The sequence below is a fragment of the Callorhinchus milii genome, unplaced genomic scaffold, assembly GCF_018977255.1.
Source record: "Callorhinchus milii isolate IMCB2004 unplaced genomic scaffold, IMCB_Cmil_1.0 Scaffold10, whole genome shotgun sequence".
NCBI lineage: Eukaryota > Metazoa > Chordata > Chondrichthyes > Chimaeriformes > Callorhinchidae > Callorhinchus > Callorhinchus milii.
This window is the reverse complement of record NW_024704751.1, coordinates 13,242,636-13,256,861: the sequence shown is the minus strand read 5'-3', so window position 1 is coordinate 13,256,861 and position 14,226 is coordinate 13,242,636. Positions and strand designations below refer to the sequence as shown.

Below are 14,226 nucleotides of genomic sequence, written 5' to 3'. Positions count from 1 at the left end.
TTACTCATCTATTTTCTATTCAGTATAAAAATAAAGGTCTTGTGTAGGTTAGCAGTTTCAGACAACTATACAAACAGTGGTTACTACATATCAGTGTTATATTATATTTGCATTTGATAGAGCAGTTTATCATGTCGTCGAGATTTCCCAAAGCACTTCACACAATATATATTAAAGTGCTGTGGCTGTGCGTATTTTGATGAACAAAGCAGACAATTTTTGCCTATAGCAGTGTTCCACAAACATGTAATGAAGTGAATGACCAATTTTTGGAGGGGAAGGGTGGGGAGATTGTTGACCAGTGCACCAGGAGATATCAGTTAGTTGTACCACTTATAAGTCATTCAGTTTAACTCCACTGATTTGAGAAAATGCAATGTTGTGGGCTAATTCTAGTCAACAGAATCAAGACAAAAAACATCCAGCAACCGGTTGAAAATACAGACTTCATCTGGTCGATATGAATTGGCAGCTTTGCACGCGAGACGTCAAATTGGTGTGATATTTTTTTCCCTCTCTTTCAAGAAGGCAGCTGAGCGCACACTCAGTGTCGCTAAATCACAGAGGAAATTGACTTGAGCTGTGCAGCTATTGACTCCAGCCAGGAAAGAGCAGAGCTCCAACTAGTGATCTGCCTGGCCAGGACAATATAGCCGCCTGCAACTCCCAGTCAACCACTCAACGCTGACTGTTTCTCGGTTGGCGACTCAAAGCTGTGCCACTTGACAATCTGGCATGTGCTGTCGCCATTACGACAAGTCTCAGCTGACGATGCTCTATTTATAGGCAGGACCTTATTAATCCTTGCATTTGATATAGCGCCTTATCACGACTTTGAGACGTCTCAAAGCGTGTCACAGAATACACTGTTAAGTGAATTGACTGTGTATTTTGTGAGTGAAACGCGGCAGCCAATTGAACACAGCAGCGTCCCCACAAACAGTCAAATTATCTTGGCTCCATCTGTGGAAATTCGCAAATACAATTGTGTCATTCTGTTCAACATCATGTTTAAAAACATAAAGCACTGAAGGAGAATGGAGACATAACAGGGCAGTGGGATTGACGTGAAGTCCTTTGCTCTGTGAGCTGGTGCAGGCCTGATGGGCTGAATGGCCTCCTCCTGCGCTGTCGATTTCAATGCTCTTACGTTAAGGGAGGTTTCAGGGAAGGGTTTTTGGCGGTTGTTCCAGGAACTAAGTTGGCTTGGAAGTTCCCCCACCACAGCAACAATGCACTCTTCAACACCAAGTGTCAAATTTGCGCTAAGCTGCTCTCTCTGCTGGACAGTCACAGTATTTCCACCTCTCTTTTTTAAATTGTTTTATTGCCAGCAAAACATATCCATCCAGAATGTTTTTTGCAAAGTGGCAAATATTGCAAAAACATACACCAGATGGAGCCACTCAATATAAATGATTGAGAAACGTTGCAAGTCGTGTATGCAGAAATTCAGCCCAAAACACCCAAACATATGGCTGATATTAGCTCTCTGTTCTTTGGTGCGCCTCCAATGTTTTTCTCTGAACAAGGGAACAAAAAAAGGATATTGCTTTTGCATGTTGACTGCCGCATTTGCCTACAAATACTGTCACTGAACTTTACAGTAAATCCTGTTTTTGTTGAGGCACCCTCCTAATGTGAAAGGCACTATATCAAATGCAAGGATTATTATTATCATCATATTCTTGTCGGTCCTGTTTGCCTTGCGTTTTTTCTGTTACAAACCTTAGCGGGAAAATTTAATCATTTTCAGTCTCCGCAGGATCAATTGACACCAGCGCGGACTTTCCTGTGTTCTTTCTGTTTTCTCTCCTTCTCTCTGTTAAGACAAGGGATTTAATTCTTAACTTGCTTTTTGTTATGGCCCAGGGTACTGGTCTGAAAAGATATCCCAGCGTCAGCAAGAGTTGTAGACAAGTTCAATCAACTTTAAAAATAACTAGCTTCAGAGATTCCGAGGTCGATTGAAATGCAGCATTAATCTCTCGGGAGGTTTTTTATACTGGGCGGAGCACAACACTTAGCTGGAATTTTAAAACATAGTGGAAAAAGCTTCAGTGTCTCGATCGCAAGGGAGAGAGGGAGATCAGGCAGAACTAGATTCATGTTACTTGTGTTACAAGTGATGCAAACGGTCGTCCCTGTAAGCCAATGATGCATAAACCGTTCAGTTGTTGGCAGCTCTGGAGAATCCCAAGTTTTTTTTCCCTGAGCTAGTTACTTTCTCTTTCAATAAAAATCCACTGAATTCTGCCTGGTCTCAAATTAGGGGGACAAGGTGGTTTTAAATCTTAATGAGGTTTTCACAGCAAAACCCACGTCTGTTTGTGAGACCCTCTGCGCGCAATCGGCTGCTATGTTTCGTCCACAAAATATACAGTCGATTCATTTTACAGTGTGTTCTGTGAAGCGTTTTGGGACGTCCTCCCGACGTGAAAAGCGCTATATCAAATGCAAGGATTATTATTATTATATTCTGTGAAGCGATTTGAGACTTCGCGAAAGGATTATTATTATTATTATTATGCAAGGATTATTATTATTATCATTCTATTAGTTTATGGGCTGAGGCTAGGTGAAATTCTGGCCTCACTCGTCCAAAGAAATTTTAAACAAGCTCTCAAAATAAGATAAATGAATGAACTATGGACTGACAAATGGATTCCACTGAAACTGTCTGGCCTCGATGGCGAGACCAAGTTATGAGCCAAACTGATAAACCGATCTGGATGGGAAGGTTATGTTTCCTGTTATGTGTCTGTCCCCACCTCCCTGCCTCTTCGACCTGCTTAACCCACAGCCATTGGTGGCCACGCTTTCAGCCACTACGCCCCAAAACTCTGGAACATTCTTCCTCTATTCCCCCCGCCTTTGCCCCTTCCTTCCCCGTCTTTAGGTCGCGCCTGAAGACTTTCTTATTCGACCGTGCTTACGGTGACCTCGCTCTCCCCCCCGACTTCCCGTCGTGCTCCACCACTGTCGCGCTCTGGGACGCTACCCTGAGTGAGGGGCGCTGTGTAAATGCAAGTTGTTGTTGGTCACATTTTTACATTTTACATTGCAGCTCACGAGAAAAGGGGGCAATTGCCGGGGGAGGAGAGGGCGTTGGTGGGGGCGTGTTCTGTGCAAAGAGAAGCCCACTGGTTCTCCTTGAGCTATGTTTGATGCTACATCAAATGCAAGGATTATCATTATTATAGTGTCTCCCCCTTAGGAGTTTCCTGAGGTGATGATTTAGTATTTAAGCAACAAAAGCTGGTTGTGTGAGCAGCTTAAAGCTCTTAACCCCTGCCTAAGGGAGGTTGAAAAAAAGCTGACCTTTCTGAAGCATTGTTCATCAGTGTCTGAGACTCTTGGCCAAACCACAAACGTTGTATCTAAAAACTAATCCCATCAAGAATGTTTGTTGCTTCATATTGTGTCCGCGCTGTGCTGAGAATAGTTGGCCGAGTGAAGGGATTTTTCAAATTACAATACGGATCGGAATTTAAGTTGAACCAGTGTTAGTTTTAGCCACAGATGGATTCATTCCACTTGTGTGGGGGAATCTACACACACCCAGTAAGCTGATTCCGCCGTCTAGGAGAAGTACACTGTTTACCTTGGCATTTGCCTACAAAATATAGCCAACTACACTTGAGTGTACCCTATGAAGCGCTTTGAGAGATCCTCCTGATGTGAACGGTGCTTCATCAAATACAAGTATAATTATTATTGCTTACGCCACTCTATAATGGAGGAATATTATATAAGAGAACAGTGACTGTATTATTAGAGTTAAGAGTCTGCTTACAGGAACAGCAATGTGTCCATTGCAGATAATGCATTAGAATTAGCCCATTGGGACGTCCTCCCGACGTGAAAGGCTCTATACAAATATTGTTTGTTGTTGTACAATCCCCAAACTGTAACATCACATGTGTTCTAAAATCTCTAAACAGTCTTATCCTCAAGTATTTGCTTGAATTATATTCATTGGTGCCCAGGATAATCAGTAACCTTGCTGGCAAGTCAGCATGTTTGCCTTATGAAGCTGGCAGAAGAACTGACTTCATGGTCAAGAGATTGCAAAGAGTCTATGATAAGACATGTTCTGCCTTACTGTGCGCAGAGTTCAGTAAAGAAATGTAGGGCTGAGAGGCCGCCTTTACTGCTTAACCTAACAGATTGAATTGAATCCATAAATTTTAGACAAAAAAACATATGTGCACTATTTTTTTATTAATTAACCTTTAAATGTAATCTTTATTAATATTAATTGATGCAATGAATTATTTTTATGTAATCAAAGGTTGTATAAAAGGTTAATCTAAGTGCTGTAGATGCTCAAGTCTTACACAAACTGTTTTAAAGGTTAATTTTCTCGGTTCAAGAACAATGTCTGTGGTATAGCTGGTAAAGTATATTTTGCATCAAAATGGAAAAGTAGTAAGCATATAAGCATATAATTTAGAATCAAATTGTTTCCTTGTTTATAAATTTTATTTAGAAGTATTTAGAGCAATTTTTTTTGCGGAGCATTATGTCACACCTCATGGTTTGGTTCAATTTCGAAACACCTGATAATCGACCCTGGCTTAACTAGTCACTACCACTTAAGCCATCACGCTGTCAATATACCGATGGCATTTATTTATGTATTTTTACGAACGCCTAATTCGCTACTCCTGATAACTCATCGCTGATGCCCTCCTGAGGAGTGTACAAGAAACCGGCAAGGTTGAATTCAACCTTCGAATTCAATATCCTCATCCATTCACGGCCTCGCTCCCTCCTACGTCTCTGACCTACTATCCCCTACCTACCTGCCCGTACCCGCCGTTCCTCTGGCTCCGGTCTGCCCCACATCCCCCACCCCAACCGCCCTACCATCGGTGGCCGGGCCTTCAGCCTCTCAGCCCCGAGGCTCTGGAACTCCATCCCCAGTGCCTTCGCCGCTTCCTCCCTTTCCTCCTTCAAGGTCAGTCTCAAGACCTTTCTCTTTGACCGTCCCTTCAGCTCCCCTCTCGACTCTCTACCCCCTCCTCGCTCCCTCCCTTCCCTCCCCTCACCCTGACCATTTACCCCCTGCTCGGGTCCTGACCCAACTGCACAGCGCCTTGGGACGTCCTCCCGACGTGAAAGGCGCTTTATAAATGGAATCTTGTTGTTGTTGTTGTTGAGAAGCAAGATCGCCAAAAAAATACACGAAAGTAGCGTTTTCTTGAAATTAAACAGACCCTAAAATAACAAGAGTTTGGTTGGGGGTAGAAAGCCCTGGACCATTGGCTCAAAGCCCTGGACCATTGGCTCAAAGCCCTGGACCATTGTCTCAAAGCCCTGGACCATTGGCTCAAAGCCCTGGACCATTGGCTCAAAGCCCTGGACCATTGGCTCAAAGCTCTGGACCATTGGCTCAAGTCTCGACGCTTCACCAACTTTGAATTCGGCGCCCAACTCTGTGCACTTCCCATTGGTCGAGTCGCCACCCAATCGCGACTGCCAATCGTTGATTCAAAGCCAATCAGAAAAGGGAAAGCTCCGCCCCGCCCCCTTGGCCCGCCTGGCCACGCCCCCTTGGCCCCGCCCCCTCACAGGATGAGTCTGGTCTACACTGAATTGGGACCAAAGAGTCACTCAGAGGTCTGGGCTCAGTGATGGAGAGAGCAGTGCAATGGGTTGGCTTCCTCTTCCTGAGCTGCTTGTCAGGTAACAGCTGGGAGATGGGTCAGTTGGGCAGGAGATGGGACCTCAAACTCCACCCAGGGTTTGGTTCCCATTCAAACTAAACCAAAGTTTATGCTTATGAAAAGTGATTGGAGAAAATAAGTTAATCTCTTAGTGTGAGCTTTAAAAAAATCAGGAATTCCTTTGATGTACCTTTGTTGCTGGACACTCACTTGGATGTGTGTGTGTGTGTGTGTAAAAAATACTTTCCACTCTTTCAGAATTGTTGTTGCTTCCTTAAAATTTTGCTTCCAGGGGGAAAGAGAAGTACAAAAGGTTTACTTCACCATTAACGTTCCTCACTGGAAGGATCATAAATTTACCGTAACTTGTTTTTCTAATGTAGTTCTCGATGCCCGGGATTTACCGAAAGTGCCTTCATTCGGAGACATCTACCATGTTTCAGGTACGATTTGTTTTTTTTCCTCTCTCTCTGATCTGGCATCTTTTTTGGATGAGGTCGAAATGAAATGAGACTTCTCAACGACGTGATAAAGCACGATATCAAATGCAAGGATTATTATCATAAATGCCAAATTGCATTCATCAGTCCTTACAACTTTTAAATCCATATTTGATGTGTGTATACGTTTATATTCACGTAGATAATCTACACGTACTCTTTAACTTTGCAATCCTGGACTCATTCCCCCAGTTTAATTGATCAAAGTATTTTGTTCATTGCAATTAATATTGTATTGCTAAACCTTCCAGTGGCATTAAGTACATTACAATCCCCAGGATATTTTGTGTGTGGATGTGTTTGCTTGATTTTCTGTGTGACATAAGGCTGAATGATCAAGCTTCTTTGGAGGAAACTGTTGAGGTGATATTTTTACAGCCTTACATGTGCTTCCAATAGGAAAGTGATTTACCAGAGCGAAAAAATGCTGATTTAATATCAGTTCAGTCATTAAAGTACTTTATTCTCTAGTTGATGGAATTTCTATGTCGAACGCACTTTTTAAGAGTGTGACACGATCACGTTATTAGTCTGTTCTGGGGAATATCAAAGTAATTTTTTTTAAAAAAAATCTTTCACCAGGGATTCTGTCTTTGCCGTACGCTGAGATTCGAGAGCCTTTTGAAGCCTGGTACAACCTGTCTGGGAGAGTTAGCCGCATCGAGTATTACAATGGTACAGTTTATAGATTTGTGATTTGATGCTATTTAGTTCTTTTGATTTAAGGTTGAATAAAGAATATTTTCTTCTTGTCAGCCAGGTGCCACAAGGCTGAGAGTATCCGAGCCACACTAAGAGTTCCATATGTCTATGCCAACAATCGTGGAAATTTCTGTGTCTGCAATGGAATGCGCATTCTCTCCCTGGAGGGACGCACTCTACTTTATTTAATTTGGGAACTTTTTAGACATAGGTTGGCAAGATGTAGGTTGGCAATAGTTGGTGATGTGTTGTAGAATTTTACAGCACAGAGGGATGTCATTCGGCACATCGCTCTTACGCCAACTGAGCCCCACTCCCCCGCTCTTACCCCATAGTCCTGCAATTTTTTCCTTTTTAAGTACCTATCCAATTCCATTTTCAAAACTAATATTGAATCTGCGTCCACCACTCTTTCAGACCTTGCGTTCCAGACTGTAACAACTTTCTAGGTTGTGTTGTGTGCTTTTTGTTTTTACTGTACTTACTTATAATCTCTTCCACCATTCTTAACAGGTCAGGTTGTAACCTTGCAGCATGGGTTTGTGAAGCCTGCTGGCGTTGCCTACAAGATCTCCCCGGAGACTACAGAGACCGAGATCAATGTCATCAAATGCTTCCAAATGACAGGAACCCTCAACGATCCTGTCGTTCCGCAATCCGTCTTTCCCAATATGCAAAGTTTCCAGGTAAGAGAGAATCCAAATCAAGCCATTTCATCCTTCACTAATAAGTAGTGATTAACTCCAACATACCAGAGTTACGTTTTGGAAGATTAAAGCAGATGTTAGAAGGGAAACAAAATATGAGGAAAAATACAGCAGCCCAAATAAAAAAAATTATATTTGAAATTAATGTAAACTGATATGAATTGATATAAATGATGCTTTTAATACGAGACGTTTCTGATCCAAGAAAAGATGTGGAGACATGGTACAAACTATCTTATTAATATGTAAAATATCATCCATTTTTAACGGGTTTCTATATCCACCAAAAGCAGAACTTGAGTATTTTTGTAGCCTTTCATTTCTCTGTTTGTTCTGACTTGCAGCTTTCAACGTTTTCATTGGATAATGTTGTGATTAGGGGCTGATTAATGTTACAGACCTGGTTCCTCTAAAGTTAGCAAGTTGTATGTCAGATAGTATGGATGCATTCAAGAGGAAGCTGGACCTTCACATGAACAAGGGGAATAGAAGGTGGTGGGAGGGAATAAGAAGTGGTTGGAGACTCATGTGGTTGGACTGAGTGTCCTGTTTCCATGCTGAGACGATATCAGCCATTAGTCTGATCTGTAATAATAATAATTCTTGCATTTGATATAGTTCCTTATTATGTGGCTGAGACATCTCAAAGCACTTCACAGGATATATTGCAAACTGAATTAACTGTATATTTTGTGGGCAACCAATTGCGCACAGTAGTGTCTCACGAACAGTTGAGGACCGAGTGACCACATTTTTTTTTAGGTGTTATTACCCATGGAAAGAGATCCAGCGATCGACTCACAGCCGTGTCCCCACTTACTAGTAGGTAAACAGAGTAAGGAAATGTGTCTAAGGTTTGCCTACCCCCACCCCCAGGAAATCAAACCCAGGTCCTCTGGATGACAAAGCGAGTGCTCCAATCTGGTCCTTATTTTTCCTATGATTTCAGCCCATCAAGGAAGAGGATTATGAAGGACAGCATTGCACTGTCTGGCAAAATATTGTCTATGAAGGAAAGAAGAAAAACACCTACACTATTTGGATAGCCAATTCTACACATGGTCCCATCCCTGTCCACTATCAAATGAAGGGATACAACACCTTGCTTCGTTCACACTATGACAAGTACGAGGTAGACTACATGGATTTGCACCACAACGTGGACCCAAGTATTTTCAAACTACCTGAAGGTAAACCCACCAACCAATTGCTGTGATCATCTTCTCTTCTGTTATCAGCAGTGCATCTGGTCGCGGCCAACTGAAAAATCTTACCTCCGCTTCTATCTTTCCTTATTATAATATTAATCCTTGCATTTGATATGGTGCTTCATTACGAAGTCAAGATACCTCAAAGCACTTCACAGGATTTTACAGGAAAGTGAAGTGACTTGCAGGCAAATGGCCAATTTTATCTGGAGGATTGTTGGCCAGGAAAAGGGAGGAAACTCCCATTTCTCTTCAAGCAGTGCCATAGGATCTTTAACGTTCACTTGAACAGGTAGATTGAAGGGACCTCAGTTTAATGCCTCATCCGACGGACAGTAATCTCTGATAACACACCGCACTAGAGTGTCAGCCTAAACTATGAGCTCAAATTGAACATTTTGCCCCAAAGGCAAGAATGCTGCCAATTGTGCCAGGCTAACAACAACAAAATTACAACAACAAAATTACATTTATAGAGCGCCTTGTAATTTTGTTGTTGTAATTTTGTAATGATGTTGTAACACCTATTTTAACTTCACCATTCCAAAATAGGGTGTGAATTTCCGTCCCTTCCCTCCTTCAAGGCCCGTCCCAAGACCCTCCTGTTCGACAGTGCCTTGGGTCACCCTCCTGCCCCTACCATCTCTGCCCTCCACTCCTCCTGATCCTAGCCCCCTGCTCGGGTCCAAAAACCTGATAGTCCAGCGCCTTGGGACATCCTCCTGACGTGAAAGGCGCTGTACAAATGTCATTTTGTTGTGGTTGTTTGGATCTGTAAAACTCTGCAGTTATAAGCGTGCTTTGGGTATAATAAAAAGTAAGATGAAGAAAAATTGGAAAACATTTATATGTTTCAGGCAAGACTTGTGGAGGGTTCCCAGGGCACAGCGTGGAGCACAGAATATTGGCTAATCCTATGAAGGATTTAGTTTCCACTGATCAGGAAGATCGAGCTCATCAATTGTTCCAGCATTACAAAGAGACGTTTGACAAGGATTACGACGATGATGAGAAAGAGCACGAGCTTCGAAAAACCACTTTCGTCCACAACATGAGGTGAGCAAAAAACTTGCATTTATTTTCATAGTGCCTCGTCACGTTTGATGATGCTTACTGTTGATGGGACTGTCTGGAGGTGAAGGGATCTGGGAGAATCCTTGATTTCTAACAGTGTCGATGCATGAAGAAGGGGATAGAGAGGTATCGGAGATGTGAATAGGGCTCAGAAAGAGTATAGACCCAGTAATGGATGAGTTGGACTGATCCATACCGTCCGTATCACCCTCAGCATCTCTGTGTAACATTCAAACCATCCCAAGACACTTTACAGTGTATGTTTGTCAAATTGTCACACCGAATTTTGTTTTGCAATAGAATAATAATAATCCTTGCATTTGATACAGCGCCTTATCGCGTGTTTGAGACGTCTCAAAGCGCTTCACAGAATACGCTGTAAATTGAATTGACTGTATAATTTGTGGGCGAAACGCGGCAGCCAATTGCGCGCAGATTGCATTTTGCACCCTTTGTTCCGCGGCGCTTTAACCACACGACGTTCGCTCTGACAGACGGTGATAAAAGTCAACATTGCTCCTCTCGACATTAATCCTTCAAGGTACATCCACTCGATGAACCGGGCAAACCTGACCTACAAAATGGAAATCAATCACCTCGCTGATCAGACTACAGATGAGCTGGCTTCCATGAGAGGGAGACTGATAAGCAGCGAGCCAAATAAAGGTCGGCCTTTTCCCGCTGAGCGCTACGTGTCAGTTATCGTGCCGCCCAGTATGGACTGGAGATTATACGGTACGTGGCTTCATTGAAGGTTGGAGTCATTAATGTGGTTGAAGCTTACAGGATGTGGTAAAAAATGTTGACTTGATGTTGCCTTGTCTTTATCTGGTTTGTGCCTCTAAGGCAGACAAGGACAACAACAAAATTACATTTCTATAGCGCCTTTCACGTCGGGAGGACGTCCCAAGGCGCTGGACAGTGGCGAGGTAGGGGACGTGAAGCAGACTTCCATTTCATGTCCTTCACTGTACTAAGATGACTGATAATAACTTTCGATAGTTTGTTTCTTCCTCCCCACCATCTCCCACCCAATCTGCTTGCCTTAATTCAGAATTCTTTTGTGTGTCTCAGGTGCTGTGAACCCCGTCAAAGATCAAGCCGTGTGTGGCTCCTGCTGGAGTTTCAGTATAACGGGTGTTTTGGAAGGAGCGCTCTTTCTGAAGGTGAGAATGGAAATGTTTAACGATGATGATTTGTGGACTTTTTTTTAGTAATGAAGCTTTCCTTGGATAGATAACCAAAGTGTCAGTGCTGACTTGAGTCATTCAGAAATATAGTCAAATATGACCCTTGAGCTGGATTGGGGTGAGGGGGTAGTGGAGGGGAGGCCAAATAATGTGTGATATTAATACTGAAAGCTATCGGAAACCAAATCAACTTCAGCAAATTCACCACTTTTGCGCTTCTGCAAAAAATAAGCATGTTATGGTATTTGGTGTCAAAGTGACAACGTATATTAGAAGCATTGAAGTTTATAGCACAGAGGGGTAAAAGAGGGAGAAGGGAATAGAGGGGTATGGGAGAGTGAGAGGATTCGGAAGGTGGAGGTGAGTGTGGAGTATAAACCTATGATGCTATTCTATAAACATCAGCATGGTCTAGTTGGGCTGAATGACCTGATTCTGTGCTGTATAATCTACGTAATTCTATGTGTGGGCTAATCTAGTACTTTTGCCAGGATCTCTGGGTGTTTTCCTATTACATCCCACAGTTCACTCTGGCAAATCCAAGTACCTAATCCATTCTTCCAAAGTCATTATTATTCAATAAGCTTGTATGGGAGGCCACCTGGTTACATCTCTTGTTTCCTCCTCAGACGGGAGATTTAATTTTGCTGTCTCAACAAATGTTGGTGGACTGTACATGGGGCTACGGGAACCGGGCCTGCGATGGAGGTCGGGAGTGGCAGACATTTGAATGGATCATGAAACACGGTGGAGTTGCAACTGCAGAGTCTTATGGTCCTTACTTGGGAGAGGTCAGAAATGAACAACAACTTACATTTACACAGCGCTTCTCACACAGGGAAGCGTCTTGGAGGGGTTGACAGTGGCGTCGATCCGGGGGGAGGGGAGAGGTGACTAGGGACAGTTGAAGAGGAAAGTTCAGGCACGATCTGAAGATGGGGAAGTAGGGGACAAGGCGGAGGGATAGAGGAAAATGAAAATTTATGTAGTTAATGTTTGTCATCCACTAGGATATATTGGATATTGGAGGGTTTTATTTGACCTAATGTGTGAGCCAAGGTCCTTGAGATGGACTGTGAATGAGGGGAGGGAGGGAACGAGGCGGAGGGAAGCGTCGAGTTCCACAGAGTGGGGACTGATCGGCTGAAAGTTCGCTTACCGATGTCAGGAGGGGAAGGCAGGGACTTGAAGCAGGTCTCTGAATAAAGGGAGTGGCTGGGTCAGTAGCGTTTGAGGAGGGAGGACATATAGGTAGGGTTGGGGGCGAGAGGGTGAAGGGAATTAAAGGCGACAACAAGGATTTTTAACTCTATTTACTGGGGAAGATGGGGAACCATTGGAGCTGGGCGAACATGGAGGTGATAGGCTCACCAAGCTTTATTTATTGATTGATTCATTCATTCATTTGCTCTCAGAATGGATTCTGCCACTACAACGACTCTACGATGACAGCCAAGGTGAAGTACTACACCAGTGTTACGACAGGGAACTCCGAAGAGTTAAAGATGGCCATCTTCAAAAACGGACCTGTGTCTGTTGGGATTGATGCTGCACATCGATCCTTCAGGTTTTATAGCAGCGGTGTGTATTATGAACCGCAGTGTGGTAAGTATTTGAACTTACTCTGGGGAACCAAAGGAAAATATCCAGCAGCATTAATAAACATTTCTAACGCACCTCGTTACAACAAGAACAGCAACTTGCATTTATATAGCGCCTCTTGTGGAAAAGTCCCAGAGTGCTTGGCCATGGCAGATCGTGACGCCGAGCTGGGTGAGGGAGGGGAAGGGGGTCCAGTTATTTGTTTTAAATCTTTTTTTTTACTGTTCCAGGAAACAAACTGTGGAACCTTAATCACGCTGTGCTTGCTGTTGGCTACGGTACCCTGGACGGTGAGCCCTACTGGCTAATTAAAAATTCCTGGTCAACGTACTGGGGAAACGACGGATACATACTGATGTCCATGAAGGACAACAACTGCGGAGTTACTACAGATGCGATTTATGTCACCCTCGAATGAGTGGCACCTGAGATTTCTATCAACACTGGATTTGATTTACATCTGTGCTTTTCACCCAGACAATATACTAGCAGGAAAATCGCCCTGACTACAGTTTCCAGACTAATACAAATTTTGCCTTAGACTAGTAACCAGATCGCTTTTTCTGTTTTTCTTTCCGGATGGATCCCTAAATAATGCAGTGTTAGATTACAGTAATAATAGAGGTAAGAGATACGGGACATGCCTCTTGTATAATCACCTCATCGTGATGTCCAATTCATAAATAATCCACTTTATTATAGTGCTTGGAAGAGTTTTCAAAAAGCTCGACTACAATTTCTGTGAAGTGCAGTGACTGTGTAGGTATTAAGACAGTTAAATTGGGCGCAACAGTGTCCAACAAACAGCCATGGAGTGAATGAATGACCAATTCTTTTTAAAAATCTGGAGGATTATCAGGTAGGAAACCAGGAGAAACCTCCTTCTCGTTTTAGAATAGTGTCACAAGATCTTTAACATCCATTTGAACAGTCACGGACAGGACCTAGATTTAATGTCTAATCTGAGGGACGACACCAAATTGTATTTTGAAAAAAAAACACAATGCTTATGTTACTTTCCTGGTAGATTACTCTGTACATTTATTGTTCCTTGTGTAAAAGTTTTATGATATCTGTCAAAAGTTTTATTACACTGTACCTGCCCTCTACTGTTTCAGGTCGAGGGACGACATAAATGGTTAAACTGGTTTGTTTCCTCATATTTAATTGATTTACAATGTAATTTCGTCTCCCTAATAAATCACAGTGGGATTACAACTGTTTTGAGATGTGATCTGCTTTTCTTTTATAATCTGCCCTCCGGCGAGGAGGGGTTGGGGAGAGGAGGAAGATTGGTTCCAAGGTGGGTGACGGGCTTTACAGTAGAATTTCGGAATCGCGTCAATTTTCCGCGGCACGCGTTTTTTTTTCTCTCTCTCGGTTGCACCACTTCCTAAGCCACGGCACTCTTGACAACGGAACACCCAGCGTGTCCGACGGTGGCCAGGACTGACGGGAGGGCCGGCCCGGAGAGGCGCGGTGTGGGGCGGGGGGAGGTGGCGGTGGGTGGGGTGGAGGGGGGGGGTGGGGGCAAAGACGACCCCATGGCGGGCCGGTCCTCGCTGAATTGC

The 14,226-nt window shown here is 43.3% G+C and overlaps 1 protein-coding gene across 1 annotated transcript; it reads left to right on the top strand.

Annotated features, from left to right (window-relative positions):
• The first annotated feature begins 5,581 nt into the window (after positions 1-5,581).
• Positions 5,582-13,859, top strand: LOC103179602 (digestive cysteine proteinase 1-like). The gene is made up of 11 exons (XM_042338561.1): positions 5,582-5,691; positions 6,056-6,115; positions 6,755-6,847; positions 7,388-7,560; positions 8,531-8,771; positions 9,647-9,845; positions 10,405-10,598; positions 10,938-11,029; positions 11,683-11,844; positions 12,469-12,658; positions 12,886-13,859. The coding sequence occupies exons 1-11, from the start codon at positions 5,640-5,642 to the stop codon at positions 13,071-13,073; spliced, it is 1,644 nt and encodes a 547-aa protein (XP_042194495.1). The 5' UTR covers positions 5,582-5,639; the 3' UTR covers positions 13,074-13,859.
• Positions 13,860-14,226: the final 367 nt, after the last annotated feature.

What these genes read in the sequence shown, in the direction of transcription:
- LOC103179602 (XM_042338561.1), top strand. Translation starts at nt 5,640, where the DNA reads ATGGAGAGAGCAGTGCAATGGGTTGGCTTCCTCTTCCTGAGCTGCTTG. An exon ending in TATTTTCAAACTACCTGAAG is followed by an intron (nt 8,772 to 9,646) that starts GTAAACCCACCA and finishes TATATGTTTCAG; the next exon opens with GCAAGACTTGTGGAGGGTTC. An exon ending in GTATTATGAACCGCAGTGTG is followed by an intron (nt 12,659 to 12,885) that starts GTAAGTATTTGA and finishes TTACTGTTCCAG; the next exon opens with GAAACAAACTGTGGAACCTT.